The 20,838-nt window shown below is 41.9% G+C and overlaps 1 protein-coding gene across 6 annotated transcripts in view; it reads right to left on the reverse strand.

The window, feature by feature from the left end:
* Positions 1-3,428: 3,428 nt before the first annotated feature.
* Positions 3,429-20,838, reverse strand: part of LOC129853707 (LIM domain-binding protein 1-like) — a 37,212-nt gene continuing 19,802 nt past the window's right edge. For 2 of the 6 annotated variants that reach the window (XM_055920049.1, XM_055920071.1), the window contains 10 exons: positions 12,155-12,260; positions 11,998-12,042; positions 11,795-11,870; positions 11,574-11,676; positions 10,022-10,194; positions 9,609-9,731; positions 9,344-9,427; positions 9,067-9,190; positions 8,692-8,834; positions 3,429-7,510 (listed from right to left, as the gene is read on the reverse strand). In XM_055920049.1, the coding sequence (XP_055776024.1) occupies positions 7,271-7,510; positions 8,692-8,834; positions 9,067-9,190; positions 9,344-9,427; positions 9,609-9,731; positions 10,022-10,194; positions 11,574-11,676; positions 11,795-11,870; positions 11,998-12,042; positions 12,155-12,260 (1,217 nt within the window). In that variant the 3' untranslated portion in view covers positions 3,429-7,270. The remainder of the gene's footprint in view (positions 7,511-8,691; positions 8,835-9,066; positions 9,191-9,343; positions 9,428-9,608; positions 9,732-10,021; positions 10,195-11,573; positions 11,677-11,794; positions 11,871-11,997; positions 12,043-12,154; positions 12,261-20,838) is intronic. The other 4 variants (XM_055920064.1, XM_055920057.1, XM_055920077.1 and 1 more) reach the window with 4 other exon arrangements.

Below are 20,838 nucleotides of genomic sequence, written 5' to 3' on the forward strand. Positions count from 1 at the left end.
CCTTTGGTGGTAATGTTGATGTGCGTGTCCCATTTTAGGTTGGCTTGGAATGTCAAAAATAAATAAAATATGTCTTGATCACATAAAAGCCATCAGCGTCAAAATAACAGGCCCCTACTGGAATATAAGAGCTTATAACCACCATACAACCAGTAGGTCAGGGCAATAAAATAATGTTTTAAAACAGAACATGATAGTTTTGTTGGAACAGGAGTTCTGCAGGTTTAGTGTCATTTATAGAGCATCCTTACCTGAGGATATGTGATCCAGATGACAGGACACGCTTACCATCAAGATGGAGGCTGCATCAAATACAGACATTCGGTTGGACACTTCCGTCATAAGTAGAAATGCTAGATACTTTTTTGCCATTTAACATTACATTTCCCTTCATGCAAAGGCAGACAAAACAAATTAAATTCATTCCGGTCTACATTACGTGTGACATATTCTATCACACAGGCCTATTTTGCATGCAAGATTGACTGTAATCCAAAGTGAACATGTTATCTTTTGTCATCGGGCCAGAGAGAGAGGTGGTACTGTACATTTGCATAGCACAAGAGAAAAACAGATTTTCCATAATTCAAATGTCCCTGTTTAAACTCAGGCGTATAAAAGGCCTTTTACTGTAAAAAACAGAATGGAGCTTACCAGAGAGCTGAAATGTTTATCTCAGACTGTTTCTCCTACACATCCCTGGGATGTTCCCTCAGATAGATGGTTAGCTGGCACTGATCTATTTTTGGTTCTCAAAGTCTAGTTTTAATTTAAGCTGTATTTTAAATAAGGCTTAATAGCAGAGTAGCTTACCACTTCCTGGCAAAGATAAACACTGACCTATCCTCTTGATGTGAGCAATGACCTCCGACTCTCCTCCATCTCTAAATCAAATCTTATTGGTCACATGCGTGTTTAGCAATGTTATTGCGGGTGTAGCGAAATGCTTGTGTATCTAGCTCCAACAGTATCCTGCGTCTTGAAGTTCACCACCCATGGCATATGTTAATCAGTCTATCGCTCTACCTGAGCTGACCCTGATAGCCCATTTACACAATCTCCTAGCAAGTGCTGCTGAACTTTGACCCTACCGCCTAAAAAACACACAGGCCCTGTCCAGAAACAATCCCCCTTGCCCAATGGCAACTTTCACCTGTGCTAAATTCCCCCACCCTCCCCCTTAAGCACTCATGTGGATCTTAAAAGTTTGGGATTCAGAACAAGTGAAAGTTGCCCATAGGAACAGATCCAGGATCTGTGCATCTTTCCCCAATCCCAACATTAACCATTAGGGGTTTAAACCCAAAATTGACAGATCAGTGTCTAGGAGTTTCATTGCATGCAATGTGGTATGACGTGGCTGATCTCTGGATTGGCTTGTTCCTAAGAAAGATGGCAGCTGTAGAAAAGGCCCATGGAGTTGGTGGAATAATCCTTTAATTCATGGCCACTTACTCAGCTGGGCCAGGGGCGCTTTAATTAGGTCAGGTGGCAATGACCGACAGATCTCATCCACATAAAAGGAGGAAAACGGCATCGCCTGATCTCGCTGCTTTCTCTTCCTTAACTCTGTCTGCTCGAGAAGTTCTGTGCGTCCATGAATCCACCGACTCTGTTACCTTTCATCTGAACTATCTGTTGCGATCGGGAGTGGGCCATCAGTTATTGTTTATAGCTATTACCGCGGAGCGCGGCTTGGAGCGCGCGCTTCAAACATATTGTGTAATGTGAATTGTAAATGATCGCGTCCACACGGATCCTCATAGGCCAATTATGCAATCGATAGGGTTAATATGTAATTCAATTAATTACATGTACACATGAAGACAATTGAAAGGGTGAAATGAGAAACGTCATTGTTTGCTAACTGATCGACTTTGATATCAAACTAAAAGAGATTATAGATTGAATGACCATTCACTGTTTGTATTTATTTCATGATTTATGATAAATAGTTAAGAGCCTAAATGACTCACGGGTGATTACTATTGACTTCTTAATGAACTGGATTGTTGAATTCCCTAATTATGTTAAAAATGAATGATTGTTATGATTTGATCTTTGTGATTATGCATTTGATTGGATACATGTTATTTTGTTTCCTTTGTTATGCAGCACAGACTACTCAGTAAATATACCACTTTATGGTTAAAGTAATTCCTGCCTCAGTCTCATCCATTCTTCTGTCACCTGACACGTGACCACCTGTTCACCTTCACTGTCAGTCATCCTACATGTCCAGCTACCCACACAGATTCCACTAATCTTTCAGCAGCACTGTCACTGTCTGGTCTGCATTATACCAGAGGAAAAGCATAAACACAGGTGATGTACACTATGTACAAAACATTAGGAACACCTGCGCTTTCCATAACAGACTGACCAAGTGAAAGCTATGATCCTTTATTGATGTCACTTGTTAAAACCAATCAGTGTAGATGAAGGGGAGAAGACATGTTAAATAAGGATTTTAAAGCCTTGAGACAGATTGTGTATGTGCCATTCAGAGGGTGAATGGGCAAGAAAAAGTGTTAAGTGCCTTTGAACGGGGTATGGTATGGTAGTGTCAGGTTCACCGGTTTTGTCAAGAACTGCAATGCTGTTGGGTTTGAGTGTTTCAAGAACAGCAACGCTGCTGGGTTATTCATGCTCAAGTTTCCCGTGTGTATCAAGAATGGTCTACCACCCAAAGGATTTCCAGCCAACTTGGCACAACTGTGGGAAGCATTGGAGTCAACATCTCTGTGGAAAACATTCGACACCTTGTCGAGTCCATGCCCTGACGAACTGAGGCTGTTCTGGGGGAAAAATGGGGTGCAACTCAATATCAGGAAGGTGCTTCTAATGTTTTGTACATTCAGTATAAAATGGATAAAGATAAGAGTACAAGAGTATGAATGAGACGTTTTGACATTTCAGCTAGAACCCAAAATGTAAACGATAACGTCTGCTTTATATTCCTAATCTTTTTTCATCTGCACTAAAATGTATAGCCCAAAGGCTTGCTAATGCTATGCAGTCTGTTTCAGCATAATGGGAATCATACACTTGGCATAGGAGAGCTTCAGCCAGTACTCTTACACCCACCTCTCATCCATGGAAATGTCAGTCATTATCAAGCCTAGTCATCTCCCACATCACATCTGCTACAACACCAAAATGGATCAACGGTCTTCCGGTACAGACGTGATATTTTAGAACGGAAATGTCATTCTAGTCTTGGAGATTTCCGTGCTAACATGGAGGGCAATTTACCCAAAGTCTGTCCATCTAGCTTCAGAGGCCTACTATCAAAAACACGTATTCTGCCACCCATAGCCAGCAGGTAAGTCTGGGGCAAATCCTAACATCAATGTGTGACTTAAGCGGAAGTTAGTATTTGCCCCTAATAACAGACAGAACAAGTGAAGAGCCTCAGTCAACTGTGCTTAAGTGAAAATTAATCTTTATTGATACCCTAACACAAATCAATGGCAGAAACTAGGCAAAATATAATATACTGCATATCAACAAACCCCCATGACATGAGCCGCTAACGGGAACAAGTATGGGTACTTCACACCACTCACACTCAAATCACACCCTACTCCTTTTATAAACTCAGCAAAAAAAGAAACGTCCCTTTTTCAGGACCCTGTCTTTAAGATAATTCATAAAAATCCAAATAACTTCACAGATTTTCATTGTAAAGGGTTTAAATACTGTTTCCTATGCTTGTTTAATGAGCCATAAACAGTGAACATGCACCTGTGGAACGGTCAATAAGACACTAACAGCTTACAGACGGTAGGCAATTAAGGTCACAGTTATGAACACTTAGGACACTAAAGAGGCCTTTCTACTGACTCTGAAAAACACCAAAAGAAAGATGCCCAGGGTCCCTGCTCATCTGTGTGAACATGTCTTAGGCATGCTGCAAGGAGGCATGAGGACTGCAGAAGTGGACAGGGCAATAAATTGCAATGTCCGTACTGTGAGACGCCTAAGACAGCGCTACAGGGAGACAGGACAGACAGCTGATCGTCCTCGCAGTGGCAGACCACGTGTAACAACACCTGCACAGGATCGGTACATCCGAACGTCACACCTGCGGGACAGGTACAGGATGGCAACTGCCTGAGTTACACCAGGAACGCACAATCCCTCCATCAGTGCTCAGACTGTTCTCAATAGGCTGAGAGAGGCTGGACTGAGGGCTTGTAGGCCTGTTGTAAGGCAGGTCCTCACCAGACATCACCGGCAACAACGTCACCTATGGGCACAAACCCACCGTCGCTGGACCAGACAGGACTGGCAAAAAGTGCTCTTCACTGACGAGTCGCGGTTTTGTCTCACCAGGGGTGATGGTCGGATTTGCGTTTATCGTCGAAGGAATGAGCGTTACACCGAGGCCTGTACTCTGAAGCGGGATCAATTTGGAGGTGGAGGGTCCGTCATGGTCTGGGGCGGTGTGTCACAGCATCATCGGACTGAGCTTGTTGTCATTGCAGGCAATCTCAACGCTGTGCATTAAAGGGAAGACATCCTCCTCCCTTACTGCAGGCTCATCCTGACATGACCCTCCAGCATAACAATGCCACCAGCCATGCTGCTCGTTCTGTGCGTGATTTCCTGCAAGACAGGAATGTCAGTGTTCTGCCATGGCCAGTGAAGAACCCAGATGTGAATCCCATTGAGCACGTCTGGGACCTATTGGATCGGAGGGTGACAAGGGCCATTCTCCCCAGAAATGTCCAGGAACTTGCAGGTGCCTTGGTGGAAGAGTGGGGTAATATCTCACAGCAAGAACTGGCAAATCTGGTGCAGTCCATGAGGAGATACACTGCAGTACTTAATGCAGCTGCTGGCCACACCATATACTGACTGTTACTTTTGACCCCCCCTTTGTTCAGGGACACATTATTCCATTTCTGTTAGTCACATGTCTGTGGAACTTGTTCAGTTTGTCTCAGTTGTTGAATCTTGTTATGTTCATACAAATATTTACATGTTAAGTTTGCTGAAAATAAACGCAGTTAACAGTGAGGATGTTTCTTTTTTTTGCTGAGTTTAGTACACCACAGGTGGGGATGCCCTATTTAGGGGAAATGGTGTGATTTGAGGCGTGCCCTCAGTTTTCTATTCAGCCACTCTGCAGAAGTGCTGGACCAAAAGACAGGGATGTTAGAGAACATGATTGGATAGTCCATTATACAGTTAAGTCTCGTGATGTCTGAGTGGATTTAGAGAGCTTGAGAGGGTTGATCCTGTGGACTTGGTGGGCTGCTCAACTTGTCATGGAGCTCAGGAGAGACCCCTGGTGGTGAAACTTAGTATCTACACCAACTATGCACAGAGAAACCAGAGGATTCATTCATCACTGTATTGACTTGACTGAAAATCATGTGAAGATAACTATGAGAAACATATGCTACACCATTTGAAATTATTGCCCTTTTTTTACTCTTCTCATACATCTGAATGTTGATAAAGTGACATTGGTGTGAGTTATTGACATGGTAAAGTATAGTTTAGATGACAGCCAGAGCAGCCCACCAACATCTAACATTGGAGGCAAAGACATGGATATTGTACATGAGCTTGTGAATTTAAGCCAGACAGACTCCATTGACATAGAAAAATCAATAAATTGTATGTTGAACCCAAATTCATAGCCAAGCTCATTGAATGTATTTTCCAAACCGTTCAAAAGGGATTGTATTTTTGTATCTTTACTTTAGAGAGATGCCTTAGATCAACACCCTAAGGCAGAATACATAGAATTACAATTATACAGAAACTACCTTTAAATATACAAGCACAAAGACACATAAAACATGAGGGGGGAAAAGCCCACAAAATGATTCTAATACAAACCAATAGTATGTTGGGGATCGATATTTATAAAGATCTTGCAAAGTAACTTCTTGGTCTGTAGCTTTCAAAAATTGTGATAAAATGTTTGGGAAAACAACTAAATGTTTATCTTAAATCTTACAATGCCTTGTCAAAATTGTCTTCAAATGTTTCAAGTAGCAAATCGGAGAGAAACAAACATTGTCTGAGGTGTGGACACAAGGTACTGAGCAGATAAGTAGACAGAGGATAGGGTGCCACTTGGGATGCAGGCCTATCCTCTAAGTGCACTAACTTTTGCCCATAGCCCTATAGGTCCTTGTCAAAAATAGTTCACTACATGGGGAATAGGTGCCATTAAAGGCACAGCCTTGAACACTAAAGAGGTGGCCTTTCCCTTCAGATCAGAAACACTGGGCTTCGTTATAACCATATCTGACACCGACAGGCTACATACTGATTCAGACATAGACAACACAATATTACATAGAAGTAGCAATCAATCACAATAATACAAATGATCTAACAGTAATAATTATACAGTTATATACCGTTGATTCTCCTCTCCAGTCACAGGTTTCTGAATCTTTACAATTTCTTCATATAAGCCATAATAAAAAAGAACAAAACACCATCAATTCATAAGAAAAATAGATTGAAGTCAGTGGAAAAAAGTGCAAAGAATATTCAGGGGTGTTTTTTACTTTGTTTTTGCTTGTCTGTTTCATTTTTAGAAATTGATATAAAAATAAAAAATTGAAATCAAATTAAAAACATAGAACATTAAAACCCACTTCTGTATGGCCAGGCGCTCTGGTCCAGGTGGGGAAGTAGGACCGCTCTCCGGTACCCTTGTGTGTGTATGAGATTTGCATGTGTGTATGTGTTGGTTGTGTGTGTGTTGTGTGTTTAAGGTTTAGCGTAGTGGTTCTCAACTCCGGTCCTCAAGCTCCGGCAGTGTACAGGTTTTTGTTCCAACCAGGTCCTACAAAACAAATAATTTCGTTTTTAAAAACTGAACGTTGGATTTATGCTGTAGTGCACACAATACTTTTTATTCTGCTAAATCTAAGAGATAATAAATAAAGCTAGGTATTCCTTCCCTGTGAGGTGAGCACAACAGAAACAGAGGTACGTTGTCAAGGCAACACACCCAGAGACCCGAGGTTGGAACAAGAACCCGCCAATATGGCCGTGACGGCTAGCACTGTGATCACAAAAGGCAGAATCCAGCTCTGACTCTAACACTCTGACCGGTAAGCACACACACTAAAAGAGCAGAGTCAGGCCTAGCGCTGATAAGCGAGGGGAGCCAGGAGAAGAGGGCCGGGGTTGAACACCACTGAGCATGTGCGAGAGAGCGTGAGTAGCGATTCATTCTGCAGGTAAATGAGTAGCGTATCTGGGTGCTGAGTTAGGGTTTATGGTTGTGGCTCTACTGTGAGGACTGGGAGTCGTTGTTCTTGCTGTCCTGGCTGTTGGGGGTCTTGTTGTTGTTCCAGGGTGAGTTCGCGCCCCCCAGGGCAGGGGAGCTGCCGAAACTGTCCTCGTCCTCCAGGCCCCCCCCTCCATTGGCCGTGTCGAACTGGCCATTCTCCAGCCGTGTGATCAGACGCTCATCCTCGTCTCCAAACTCCCCTCCCATCAGAGTGGGCTCGCCCACCATCATCACGTCCTAGAGAGGGACAGCAAGGGCCGGAACATTATCCCCACAACCATGGGGGAGAACCGAGCATGGACGATCCCAAAGGACTTAGAAAATGGGATGGATGGGGCTGGGACTACCGTTGTTACTCGTAATGGTGAGTTTTGGGCTAGATGAGACTTATGGGATATAAAGTGTTTTTATGATTAATATTTTACATATCCTTTAGGTCCTTGAAGGCCTAAAATGATATGGACATTTTAAAGTAAAGCTTTTTGGGACCTCTGAAAATAAGGATAATTCATGTTTCAGAGTCTGTAATATTCAGTGACTGCCCATCCATGCTCACCCCACTCACAATCAGACATAACTCTGGGTTTCAGGCACCCAGCCCAAATATTCAACAACATCTACAACAGGCCCAATGCCAGTCTCTGTTCCAGGGATTTGGGTAATATCGCCCTTCCCTGTTGGTCAGCCCTAATTATTGAGTGCTGCATCATGGGGGTTTTCATTCCACCTCAGGTCTCATTGGCTCACTCAATCAATAGCTGCTCAGCTGCCTGTGAATTCTATGTTTTGATAGGCTCAGGTAGATGCGGCTTTTAAGGTTGTAGGACGATAAAGCAGATTGGCATGTCTCACCCGCTCCAGGTAGACGCTATCCCTAACCACAATATAGGATCAGATTGGCATATCTCCACTCCTAACTTTAATAGTTAGAGGGATAATATTGTATCTGATCCTGGGCCAGCGGTAAGGGGTAATGTCTACCTACTGAATGAGAGTGCGGCCCCAGAGGACCAGGTACTGCCCAGCACTGGCTCACGTCAGACAGTGAGTCTTTGGTATCATAAGCATAATATACACTCGCACTATCCCCCAATACCCGTAGCCTACTTTCCCCACTCTGATTTTAAGACCAAATGCCCCACCTCCACCCTTCCTCCTCTCAACCCCTATCCTGCATTCCCCTATCCCAAACAACCCTGCCTTGAACTCATATCCTTATCATACCAGCCCCCATCCCCATCTTTCCTGACCCCACACTCCCCCATGTTACCTGTCACTCTCCCCCCACCCCACCTCCAAACCCCTATCGTTCCCCGCTCCAAACCCCTATCGTTCCCAGGTCCAAACCCCTATCGTTCCCAGGTCCAAACCCCTATCGTTCCCCGCTCCCCACAAGGTCATGTAGATGGGATGCTTACAGGTACCTGTGTGGAGAGGGGGAAGTTGTTAGCAGGACTCTTCTTCTTGCTGTTGTTGTTGTTCCCTCCTCCAGCGCTCATGTTGCTACCGCCAGACATCTTCCTTTTCCTCCGCTTGTTGGGCGCTTGTCTGGCCGGCTCAGCTGTATATTATGAGAGGGGGAGAGGTGTTTCTGAGATCTGCAGTGTGTGTGTGTGTGTGTGTGTCTCTGACAGAGTTCAAATCCTTTTCATCGACACACCACATGACAGTGTAAGGCTGCTGAGTTAGAGCCTAGGCTTCAGGTCTTGATCAGGTTACTCATCACCCAAGTTTGGTTCACCATATAAGTGTGTTTTCTGTATACAGAGAGTGTGATGACTGTGTGTGTTTACCTGGTGGGGCCACCATGCGTTGCCACTTTTGGAAGAGACAGGTCTTGAGACAGTCTCTGGGACTCAGACTGTAGGTCTTGTGTCTGGACATCAACTCCTGCATCGGCTCCAAGATCACACACAGCTAGAGGAAAGAGAAAGACATTGACAGTCAGACTACCAATACTTCAGCACCTCTAGTAGAACGCCAGCTCGGTAGGCACCCGGTATGGCCAAATTAAAGTGAGTACAACCACCTTTTTCATTCTACTTCAAGCACTAACTGGGCGTGACTTACCCTAAGGTAGTTGAGTGTGGAGTTGGACAGACCACATCTTGTGATGTTTTTGGCCAGCTGGTCCAGCATCTGAGGGTCCTGCACCTTGGAAGAGGGGGACGAGAGCAGAGAAGCAATGACTGAATGGTGGTCAGTAACACCGGCAATCAATCAATAACTGTTTCTGTGACCTTTTAATTGTGAATGATCATTGAAATGTAAATTAATCCTTTTGGACTGTAATGTGATTTGTGGATTCAAATAAAGTTTTTAAAGTGTGACTCACGTGCATAGCTAGTATGCTACGAGGCAGGACCTCTCTGTGTTGTCTGATGCTAAAGTGCCAAGTCTTGATCCTCATCATGTCGTCAAACATGAACTCCAGGTATAAACGACCCTCCACACACACCTAGAGGGGAGAGAAGTTAGAGGTCAAACAAAGGACAAGAAAGGAAAAAATAAAGCATCGTTTGTGTGTGTGTGTGGGGGGGACTGAAATGAGTGTTTGGATTTGTTGAGTTGTGGAACTTTAAATGGGACATTTGAGGATTTGGAAATGCAGAAAGCAATGTGTATTTGCAATTGAGAGTTAAATGTGTGCTTGCAAGTAGAGAATGAAATATGTATTTGCAAATGGAGAATGAAATGTGTACAACAGTATCTGTATGTTCAAATGGACGAGAAAGTGTATTTACGTACCTGTGTGAACATGGGCTTGCCGTTCTGTGTAACCATGGTGCACTGGTCACAGTCTAGAGACACAAAGTTACTGTGGAATGACTCCTTAGGGTGTTTCAATGTGTAGAACAGCTCAGTGGCGCCCCCTTCAAAGATACTCCGGAAGTACCGTGGGATCAATGTCCGGCCGATAGCTAGGGAGAGGAATAATTTAATGACATTCCTTTGTATAAAATACTACGGACGAGTATTAGGAATAAGCGAAGAGTGAAAAAAAATGTTTTGTACTAACAAGTATTTTTGCATAGATAAAATATCAATGTTGATAATAAAGTCAAAATATTTAGAACTCGACATTTCAGTTCGAGAATAAATTAAACATTGAGAATAAACTCAATTGTGAGAATAAAGTGGCAGTTATATTTCAAGATTAAAGTGGGGGATTTGGTTAATTGCATGCCTCCCTGTTGCTGTGCACTACCGTTGAAATGCCTGAGTTAGATGACCTGGTGAAACCAATGATTTATATATACACACACAACATGACTGACAGGGGGTGCTGTGTTGAAGCAACCGTGCCTCCATCTTAGAACTAAAACCACCATTGGGAAAAATATATAATTTGGAACCTATAGAAATATATTTAATACATTTTAGTTATATTATGTAAGCTAAACATAAAAGCATCACAATTATCCTTAAGGTGTCTTTTTTTATTACTAATGTTACTGTCCCCACTACAAAAAAAACAACCTTAAATACATGTGATTTTGTCCTTGAAACATTTAATTGAACTCGTGTCCTGCTGGAGGTCATTTTGCAGGGCTCTGGCAGTGCACCTCCTTGCACAAAGGCGGAGGTAGCGGTCCTGCTGCTGGGTTGTTGCCCTCCTACGGCCTCCTCCACGTCTCCTGATGTACTGGCCTGTCTCCTGGTAGCACCTGCATGCTCTGGACACTACGCTGACAGACACAGCAAACCTTTTTGCCACAGTTCGCATTGATGTGCCATCCTGGATGAACTGCACTACCTGAGCCACTTGTGTGGGTTGTAGACTCCGTCTCATGCTACCACTAGAGTGAGAACACCGCCAGCATTCAAAAGTGACCAAAACATCAGCCAGGAAGCATAGGAACTAAGAAGTGGTCTGTGGTCACCACCTGCAGAATCACTCCTGTTTTGGGGGGTGTCTTGCTAATTGCCTATAATTTCCACATTTTGTCTATTCTATTTGCACAACAGCATGTGAAATGTATTGTCAATCAGTGTTGCTTCCTAAGTGGACAGTTTGATTTCACAGAAGTGTGATTGACTTGGAGTTACATTGTGTTGTTTAAGTGTTCCCTTTATTTTTTTGAGCAGTGTATTTTAGAATATAATATTTAGTCTTTTTTCCCCCAAATATGATTTTACACACAAAATCCCCTCACCAATCACCATTCATAGATTATTTCCCTCTTCACTTGGCCCTAATACTCTTGTGCAAAATAAAGATTGTAACCATAATGTGTAACAGGGTGAAATCTATACGACCCCATTTTAAAGCCTCCCTGAAAGTCTAAGTGTGTCTTACTGTATCGTTTGGGCCCGTCCTCCAGACAAAAGGTGATGGTCAGCATGGCATCATCTTCAAAGAACTCTGTGGTGAAGGCATCCCACCAGAGATTGTCACAGTCCTACAACACACAATAAATTAATAAATCTGCCATCACAAGTTGTCAGAGTCTTACAAGAGCACAGTAAGACTGACAATCGGAATAATTGAGTTTGTGTGTGTGTGTGTTGGGCTTTCACCTCTGTCCAGTTTTGTAGCCGCTTGTTGAGCTCAAATATCCTGTAGTCTGTCTGGTTGCCGTATGGTGTAGGTCTCCTGCAACAGGACAGAGCAGGGTCAGTACACAACTTTATTTTCCGGTTGAAAGTTTTGCCCCAACACTTTTTGGAGGCCTGACGGGTGAGGGTTGAATCTGTTATGGATGCTCAGTCGGTGTACTCACCCCATGCCAGGCTCTAGGTATGAAGGGGGGTACATTGGTGTTGGCCTGCAGAGACAGACAGGCGAGAGTCAAAATGTATTATAATAATTATATAGGTATTAATAGCACCAACCTACAGTACTAACAGTATGAGCTAAGTGGAAGGTGTGTGTCCTACCCCACATCTCTGTCCAGCATGGTGCCGGGGTGGAAGGGGGGGAAGGCACTGCCGTTAGGGCCGGGCTCCTTGGGGGAGTACAGCTTGAACGACTTAGATGAACAGCCTGGAGAGAGACAGAGAGGAAAAAGGAGATTGAGCGACGTGGTGATCTGTACACAGCCCGCAGCAACAACAACAAAATCAACCAATGAATTGTAGCCTCGCACCAACACGCCCCACGATTGAGCCATAAGATAAGACTGCTAAACAGTTACATTGCATTGACCCTATCTATACACACACACACACCGTTCATGAGTTCGGGGTCACTTAGAAATGTCCTTGTTCTTGAAAGAAAAGCACATTTTTTGTCCATTAAAACAACATCAAATGGATCAGAATACATTGTAGACATTGTTAATGTTGTAAATGACTATTATAGCTGAAAATGGCTGATTCTTTTATGGAATATCTACATCGGCCCATTATCAGCAACCATTATTTTTGTGTTCCAATGGCACGTTGTGTTACCTAATCCAAGTTTATAATTTTAAAAGGCTAATTGATCATTAGAAAACCATTTTGCAATTGGGCAAGAGGACAAGTAATGAAAATCATTTTGCAATTGAGCAAGAGGACTAGTGTCTAGTAAGAAAAACAGACACCGCACAAGGCCTCAACTGGCAGCTTCAATAAATAGCACCCGCAAAACACCAGTCTCAACATCAGATGCTGGCCTTCTTGGCAGAGTTGCAAAGAAAAGGCCATATCTCAGACTGGCCAATAAAAAGAAAAGATCACAGACCCTGGACAGAGGAACTCTGTCTAGAAGGCCAGCATCCCGGAGTCGCCTCTTCACTGTTGACGTTGAGACTGGTGTTTTGCGGGTACTATTTAATGAAGATGACTTGTGAGGTGTCTGTTTCTCAAACTAGATACTGTAATTGTCCTCTTGCTCAGTTGTGCACCAGGGCCTCCCCCTCTTTCTATTCTGGTTAGAGCCAGTTTGCGCTGTTCTGTTAACTTCTTGTGGCTGAAGGGGCAGTATTGAGTAGCTTGGATGAAAGGTGCACAGAGGTGCCCAGAGTAAACGGCCTGCTCCTCAGTCATAGTTCCTAATATATGCATAGTATTATTAGTATTGGATAGAAAACACTCTGACATTTCTAAAACTGTTTGAATTATGTCTGTGAGTATAACAGAACTCATATGGCAGGCAAAAACCTGAGAAGTTCCACTTCCTGTTTGGATATTTTCTGGGGGTGCCAGATTTTCAACCAAGCTCTCATTGAAAATACAGAGAGATATGGATGGGTTTTCACTTCCTACGGCTTCCACTAGATGTCAACAGTCAATAGAACTTTGTCTGATGACTAATGTGAATGGGGGCCGAAGGAGACAGGAATGAGTAATCCCTTCCATGAGGTGCCCACGCATTGAACACTCACGTGAACGCGCGAGGCAGCTCCGTTCCATCGCTCAACTGAAGTCAATGTAATTCTCCGGTTGGAACGTTATTCAAGATGTATGTTAACAACATTCTTAAGATTGATTCAATAAATTGTTTGACATGTTTCTACTGACTGTTACGGAACTTTTGGACATTGTCACGTTATAGTGGACGCGCTTTGTGACTTTGGAATTGCTAACCAAACTAGCTAATTGGACATAAACAACGGACATTATCGAACAAATCAAGCATTTATTGTGGACCTGGGATTCCTATGACTGCATTCTGATTAAGTTTATCAAAGGTAAGGAAACATTTATCATGTATTTTCTGGTTTCTGTTGACTCCAACATGGCGGCTAATTTGGCTACTGTTCTGAGCTCCGTCTCAGATTATTGCATGGTTTGCTTTTTCCATAACGTTTTTTTGAAATCTGACAGCGGTTGCATTAAGGAGAGGTATATCTATAATTCCATGTGTATAACTTGTATTATCTACATTTATGATGAGTATTTCTGTTGAAACGATGTGGCTATGCAAAATCACTTGATGTTTTGGAACTAGTCAATGTAACGCGCCAACGTAAACTCAGATTTATTAATATAAATATGAACTTTATCAAACAAAACACACATGTATTGTGTAACATGAAGTCCTATGAGTGTCATCTGATGAAGATCAAAGGTTAGTGATTCATTTTATCTCTATTGCTGCTTTTTGTGACTGCTGTCTTTAGAACCTTGTTTCAGGCTTCTACTACGAAGAGGGACGAATAAGAGCTGTTTGACTAAGAGGTCTGGCAGAATGCCATGAGCTAAGTCATGCGCCCGCGAGAGCGAGCTGCGTTCCTTTTCATTTCTAAAGACAAAGGAATTGTCAGATTGAAACATTATTGAAGATTAATGATATAAACATCCTAAAAATTGGTTCTATACATCGTTTGACATGTTTCTACGAACTGTAATATAACTTTTGACTTTGTCTGGACGAAATGCCTGCGCCTTAATGAATTTTGATTTGTGAACTAAAACGCGCAAACAAAAAGGAGGTATTTGGACATAAATGATCGACATTATCGAACAAAACAAACATTTATTGTGGAACTGGGATTCCTGGGAGTGCATTCCGATGAAGAGCAAAGGTAAGCAAATATTTATGCTATTTCTGACTTCTGTTGACGCCACAACATGGCGGGTATCTGTATGGCTTGTTTTGGTGTCTGAGCGCTGTACTCAGATTATTGCATGGTGTGCTTTTTCCGTAAAGCTTTTTTTAAATCTGACACAGCGGTTGCATTAAGGAGAAGTATATCTTTAATTCCATGTATAACACATTTTCATCAACATTTCTGTAAATTTATGTGGCTTTCTGCAAAATCACCAGATGTTTTGGAAGCAAAACATTACTGAACATAAAGCGCCAATGTAAACAGATTTTTGGATATAAATATGAACAAAACATACATGTATTGTGTAACATGAAGTCCTATGAGTGTCATCTGATGAATATCAAAGGTTAGTGATTCATTTTCTCTATTTCTGCTTTTTGTGACTCTTTGGCTGGAAAAATGGCTGTGTTGTTCTGTGACTAGGTGCTGACCTCACATAAATCGCATGGTATGCTTTCATCGTAAAGCCTTTTTGATATCGGACACTGTGGTGGGATTAACAACAAGTTTATCTTTAAAAATGGTGTATAGTACTTGTATGTTTGAGGAATTTTAATTATGAGATTTGTTTGAATTTGGCACCCTGTACTTTCACTGTTAACGGGATTTCATCTGTAAGAAGTTAAACCATTTCGTAACGTATTCCGCTCACGCAGCACGTAAACTGGTCTTTAGTTTCAAACCATTACTGAGCCGTGTAGCCACTGCTCCACGCTGTCTGGTAGCTTTAAACCATTTAACACACCACTAGCAACCCGACAATGTACTGGTCTCATGTTAATTCTTCAGCGAGTCCTTTTAAGCACTCACCTTGGAGGGCGGTTCCATCACGTTTCCACACTGTCTGTGCTCACATGTGTGTGGTTACTAACTGGATAAAACTTTACATGAAAAACAATTCTCTAAAAATCACATTTAATCGTCACACAGTTTCATATTTAATCCTATAAGTTCCACAACAGTTAGATGTAAATCTGATAACAGGGACGTATACATTTGTAGAGTTACCGTTATTTGGTTATACCGTCCTTAAATGATAACACAAAACTGATTTAACATGATTATTGTTCAGATCCCCACATTAGAAATATTGTTTTAATGTCCAACCTTTTGATGTTAAAGCTTTGGGGCAGTCTCTCTACACACAAAGGATTTTTGACTTCTTCATATTGCAGTTCAGATAGACTTTATGACCGGTCGTTAAAGTAACAGGACCAGCCCACTCTCCCCTTCCTCTCTGGTGGGAGAGGGGGGGGGGGGGGGGGGGGGGCTCTCTTTGATCCTCACCCAGGAGGGAGGAATATCCAACCTTAATTCTGATGCCTAGTCACTTTACCCTGCCTTTATGTACATATCTACCTCAAACACCTCGCACCCCTGCACATTGAAATGGTACTGGTACTCCCTGTATATAGCTTCATTCTTCAAATCAAACCTTAAAATCGGTCACATACACATGGTTAGCAGATGTTATTGCGAGTGTGGCGAAATGCTTGCACTTCTAGTTCTGACAGTGCAGCAATATCTAACATGTAATCTAACAATTACACAACAACTACCTAATACACACAAATCTAAGTAAAGGAATAACAATATATACACTACTGTTCAAAAGTTTGGGGTCACTTAGAAATGTCCTTGTCTTTAAATAAAAGCACATTTTTGCCCATTAAAATAACATCAAATTGATCAGAAATACAGCGTAAACATTGTTAATGTTGTAAATGACTATTGTTGCTGGAAACAGCTGATTATGTAATATCTACATAGGCGTACAGAGGCCCATTATCAACCATCATCACTCCTGTGTTCCAATGGCACATTGTGTTAGCTAATCCAAGTTGATCATTTTAAAAGGCTGATTGATCATTAGAAAACCCTTTTGCAATTATGTTAGCACAGCTGAAAATTGTTGTACTGATTAAAGAAGCAATAAAACTGGCCTTCTTTAGACTATTGTATTTCTGATCAATTTGATGTAATAAAAAAAAAAGACAAACATTTGCTTTTCTTTCAAAACAAGGACTTTTCTAAGTGACCCCAAACTTTTGAACGGTAGTGTACATATAAATATATGAATTAGCAATGACAGAGTGGCATAGGCAGGATGCAATAGATGGTGTAAAATACAGTATATACATGAGATTAATAATGTTTCCCTGATCTTGCATTACTCAAGTGGCATTATTAAAGTGACTAGTGATCCATTTATTAAAGTGGCCAATGAATTCAAGTGTGTATGTAGGCAGCAGCCTCTCTATACTAGCGATGGCTATTTAACAGTCTGATGGCCTTGAGCTAAAAGCTGTTTTTCAGTCTCTCAGTTCCCGCTTTGATGCACCTGTACTGACTTCGCCATTCTGAATGGTAGCGGGGCTCAGTGGCTCAGGTGGTTGTTGTCCTTGATCTCTTTGGCCTTCCTGTCTGTGTGGGTGGACCATTTAAGTTTGTCCGTGATTGGTAAGCCGAGGAATGGGAGAAAAAAGAATAGTAACTTTCCACCTTTTCCACTGCTGTCCCAATTACACAGGGTGGGGTTGAGACACAGGGCCTCTAGCTGATGAGCTTGGAGGGTACTATGGTGTTGAATGCTGAGCTATAGTCAATTAACAGCATTCCTCTTGTCCAGATGGGATAGGGCAGTGTGCTGAAATTGCATCTTCTGTGGACCTATTGGGGCGGTAAGCAAATTGAAGTGGGTCTAGGGGGACAAGTAAGGTGGAGGTGATATGATCCTTGACTAGCCTCTCAAGGCACTTCATGATGACAGAAGTGAGTGCTACGGGGCGATAGCTTTCTTGGGTACAGGAACAATGGTGGCCATCTTGAAGTATGTGGGGACAACAGACTGGGATAGGAAGAGATTGAATATGTCCGTAAACACACCAGCCAGCTGGTCTGCACATGCTCTGAGGACGCAGCTTAAAATGCCATCTAGGCCGGCAACCTTTAAAAATGTCTTACTCACGTCGGACACGGAGGAGAGCCCACAGTCCTTGGTAGCGGGCCGCGTCAGTGGCACTGTATAATCCTCAAAGCGGGCAAAGAACATGTTTAGTTTGTTTGGAAGCAAGGCGGTGTCCGTGACGTGGCTGGTTTTCTTTTTGTAGTCCATGACTGTCTGTGGACCCTGACATATACGTCTCATGTGACCAGAGTACCTTCTTCCATATGTTTGGGGAGTCTCCCACATGCCTTTTGGCGAACACCAAACGTGTTTGCTTATTTTTCAGTTTGGGCCGCCTGGTTCGTTGCGAACTTATTTGCCTGAATTCTACGGAATTATGACATAACATTGAAGGTTGTGCAATGTAACAGCAATATTTAGACTTATGGATGCCAACCGTTAGATAAAATACGGAACGGTTCCGTATTTCACTGAAAGAATAAAGGTTTTGTTTTCGAAATGATAGTTCCCGGATTTGACCATATTAATGACCTACGGCTCGTATTTCTGTGTGTTATATTATAATTAAGTCTATGATTTGATAGAGCAGTCTGAATGAGCGGTGGTAGGCAGCAGCAGGCTCGTAAGCATTCATTCAAACAGCACTTTACTGCATTTGCCAGCAGCTCTTCGCAATGCTTCAAGCATTGCACTGTTTATGACTTCAAGCCCATCAACTCCGGAGATTAAGCTGGTAATACTAAAGTACCTATCCAATAGTCAAAGGTATATGAAATACAAATGGTAGAGAGAGAAATAGTCCTAATAATAACTACAACCTAAAACTTCTTTCCTGGGAATATTATAGACTCATGTTAAAAGGAACGACCAGCTTTCATATGTTCTCATGTTCTGAGCAAGGAACTTAAACATGAGCTTTTTTACATGGCACATATTGCACTTTTACTTTCTTCTCCAACAGTGTTTTTGCATTATTTAAACCAAAATGAACATGTTTCATTATTTATTTGAGACTAAATAGATTTTATTGATGTATTATATTAAGTTAAAATAAGTGTTCATTCAGTATTGTTGTAATTGTCATTATTACAAATAAATAAAAATTGGCCGATTAAATTGGTATCGGCATTTTTGGTGCTCCAATAAATCGGTATCGGCGTTAAAATCATAATCGTTCGACCTCTAATTTCAATAGGTTTCCTATGGAGGATTGACAGTATAATTTAAAACATATTCCCATTCAAGTCAACATTCTCTGATATGCCAACCTCCAACCACCTTTGTGGTACCATTTTAAAGTCAAAATGTAATTTGTATTCCCATTTTAACACATATATCAGCCAAAACATAACACCCACCCTGTATTCAGGAACATGTTGTGTCTCAACCAATGGCAGGCACAACACAAAAACCTCAAATGATGTAAAATAGTGTCTAAGCTAAAACATACGCAAATATGGAGAGAGAAGGAAAAAAAATGACGCGTTTTTAGATAAACGTAAATTAAAGTAAAAATTTTACATCAAGGTATTATAAAACAGTTTGACAACCCTGTTTGTAAGCTTTTTAATTAGATACACCGTTTATTTTTTCCAGTGAATAAGAGATGGATATCTCATGGTATGGTATGCAAAATAGGTACATTTTGACCACCTTTCTTAAATTGTTTTGACCTTCACTTTCTGAGCACTTCTACAATGGGCAAATATGTATAGAAGTTCTTTCAAATAAAAATGGGGTGTTCTCAAAAAGAGATTGAATTCAAATGGTTTTACCCTATAGCAATGCAGCATGCCAGTCCAACAGAATATAATGGATGTGAAGTCTGATCCACATACCCTACTTTGGGATCAGTCCTAGTTATAATAATTGGACGAGGGGGGTCCTTGTCTATATGACAGGTGGCAATGGATGACATCGGTTCCCCAACTTCCAGAGGTCTGGGGCAGCAGCATTAGAGCTGACTATTTAGACGACTGGTTGATTGTTTGGTCGATAGGCTGTTGGTCAACCAAGATTTCTTCAGTCGAGCAGTCACAAATATATATATATATTATTTTTTTCATGGTGCACGTGCTACTGAAATTGTAAATTATTATAAAGAATAATGGTGCAACACTAATGCGCTTTCTCCCACAATGGATAACAGTCTGTCTGCGGTTCTGAAATGTAATCTGCATTGCGCAGTTGAATTGGCACTTTTATCTATAAGTTTATATGTGCATAATAGCGTAGGTAAACAGCATACTGGTGTTGGGAACCATGCTGCGGAGGCAGCAGCGGAGTAGGGAGACGAGGAAACAGCCATTGCCTTAATTGTCTAAGAAAATTGAGAGGAAACCCCAACTTAATAAGGTCTATAAAACAACGAGCCTGGCTTTATAAATCATCCACATACGCTGAGTATACCAAACATTAGGAGTATCTTCCTAATATTGAGTTGCACCCCCCTTTTTGACCACAGAAGAGCCTCAATTCGTCGGGGCATGGACTTCAAAGTGTCGAAAGCGTTCCACAGGAACGCTGGCACATGTTGACTGCAATGCTACCCAGAGTTGTGTAAAGTTGTCTGGATGTCCTTTGGGTGGTGGACAATTCTCAATACACACGGGAAACTGTTGAGTGTGAAAAACCCAGAAGCATTGCAGTTCTTGACACAAACCGGTACGCCTGGCACCTACTAACATACTCCATTCCAAGGCACTTAAATATATTGTCTTGTCCATTCACCCTCAATGGTACACATACACGATTCATGTCCCCAGCACAAGGTGCACCTGTGTAATGATCGTGCTGTTTAATCAGCTTCTTGATATTCTACACCCGTCAGGTGGATGGATTATCTTGGCAAAGGAAAAATGCTCACTAACAGGGATGTAAACAAATTTGTGCAAAGAATGAGAGGAAGTAGATTTGTGCGCATAGAAAATGCCATCTTTTACTTCAGCTCATGAAACCAACACTTAACCTGTTGCGTTTATATTTTTGTTCAGTGTAGTTGATTGTATTCAAAACAAGGTGTCTATAAATGGAAAAATGCAGTTAAAAATTGGCCAATTGACTGGTCGAAAAAACAGACAACTCTTCTTACTACCAAGATTTTTTCTTTCTTTCTGGGGACAGCCCTAAGCAGCATAGCGTCAAATAAAATAAAGTGTTATTGGTCGCGTACACCT

This window comes from Salvelinus fontinalis, chromosome 1 (genome assembly GCF_029448725.1).
Source record: "Salvelinus fontinalis isolate EN_2023a chromosome 1, ASM2944872v1, whole genome shotgun sequence".
NCBI classification, from domain to species: Eukaryota; Metazoa; Chordata; class Actinopteri; order Salmoniformes; family Salmonidae; genus Salvelinus; species Salvelinus fontinalis.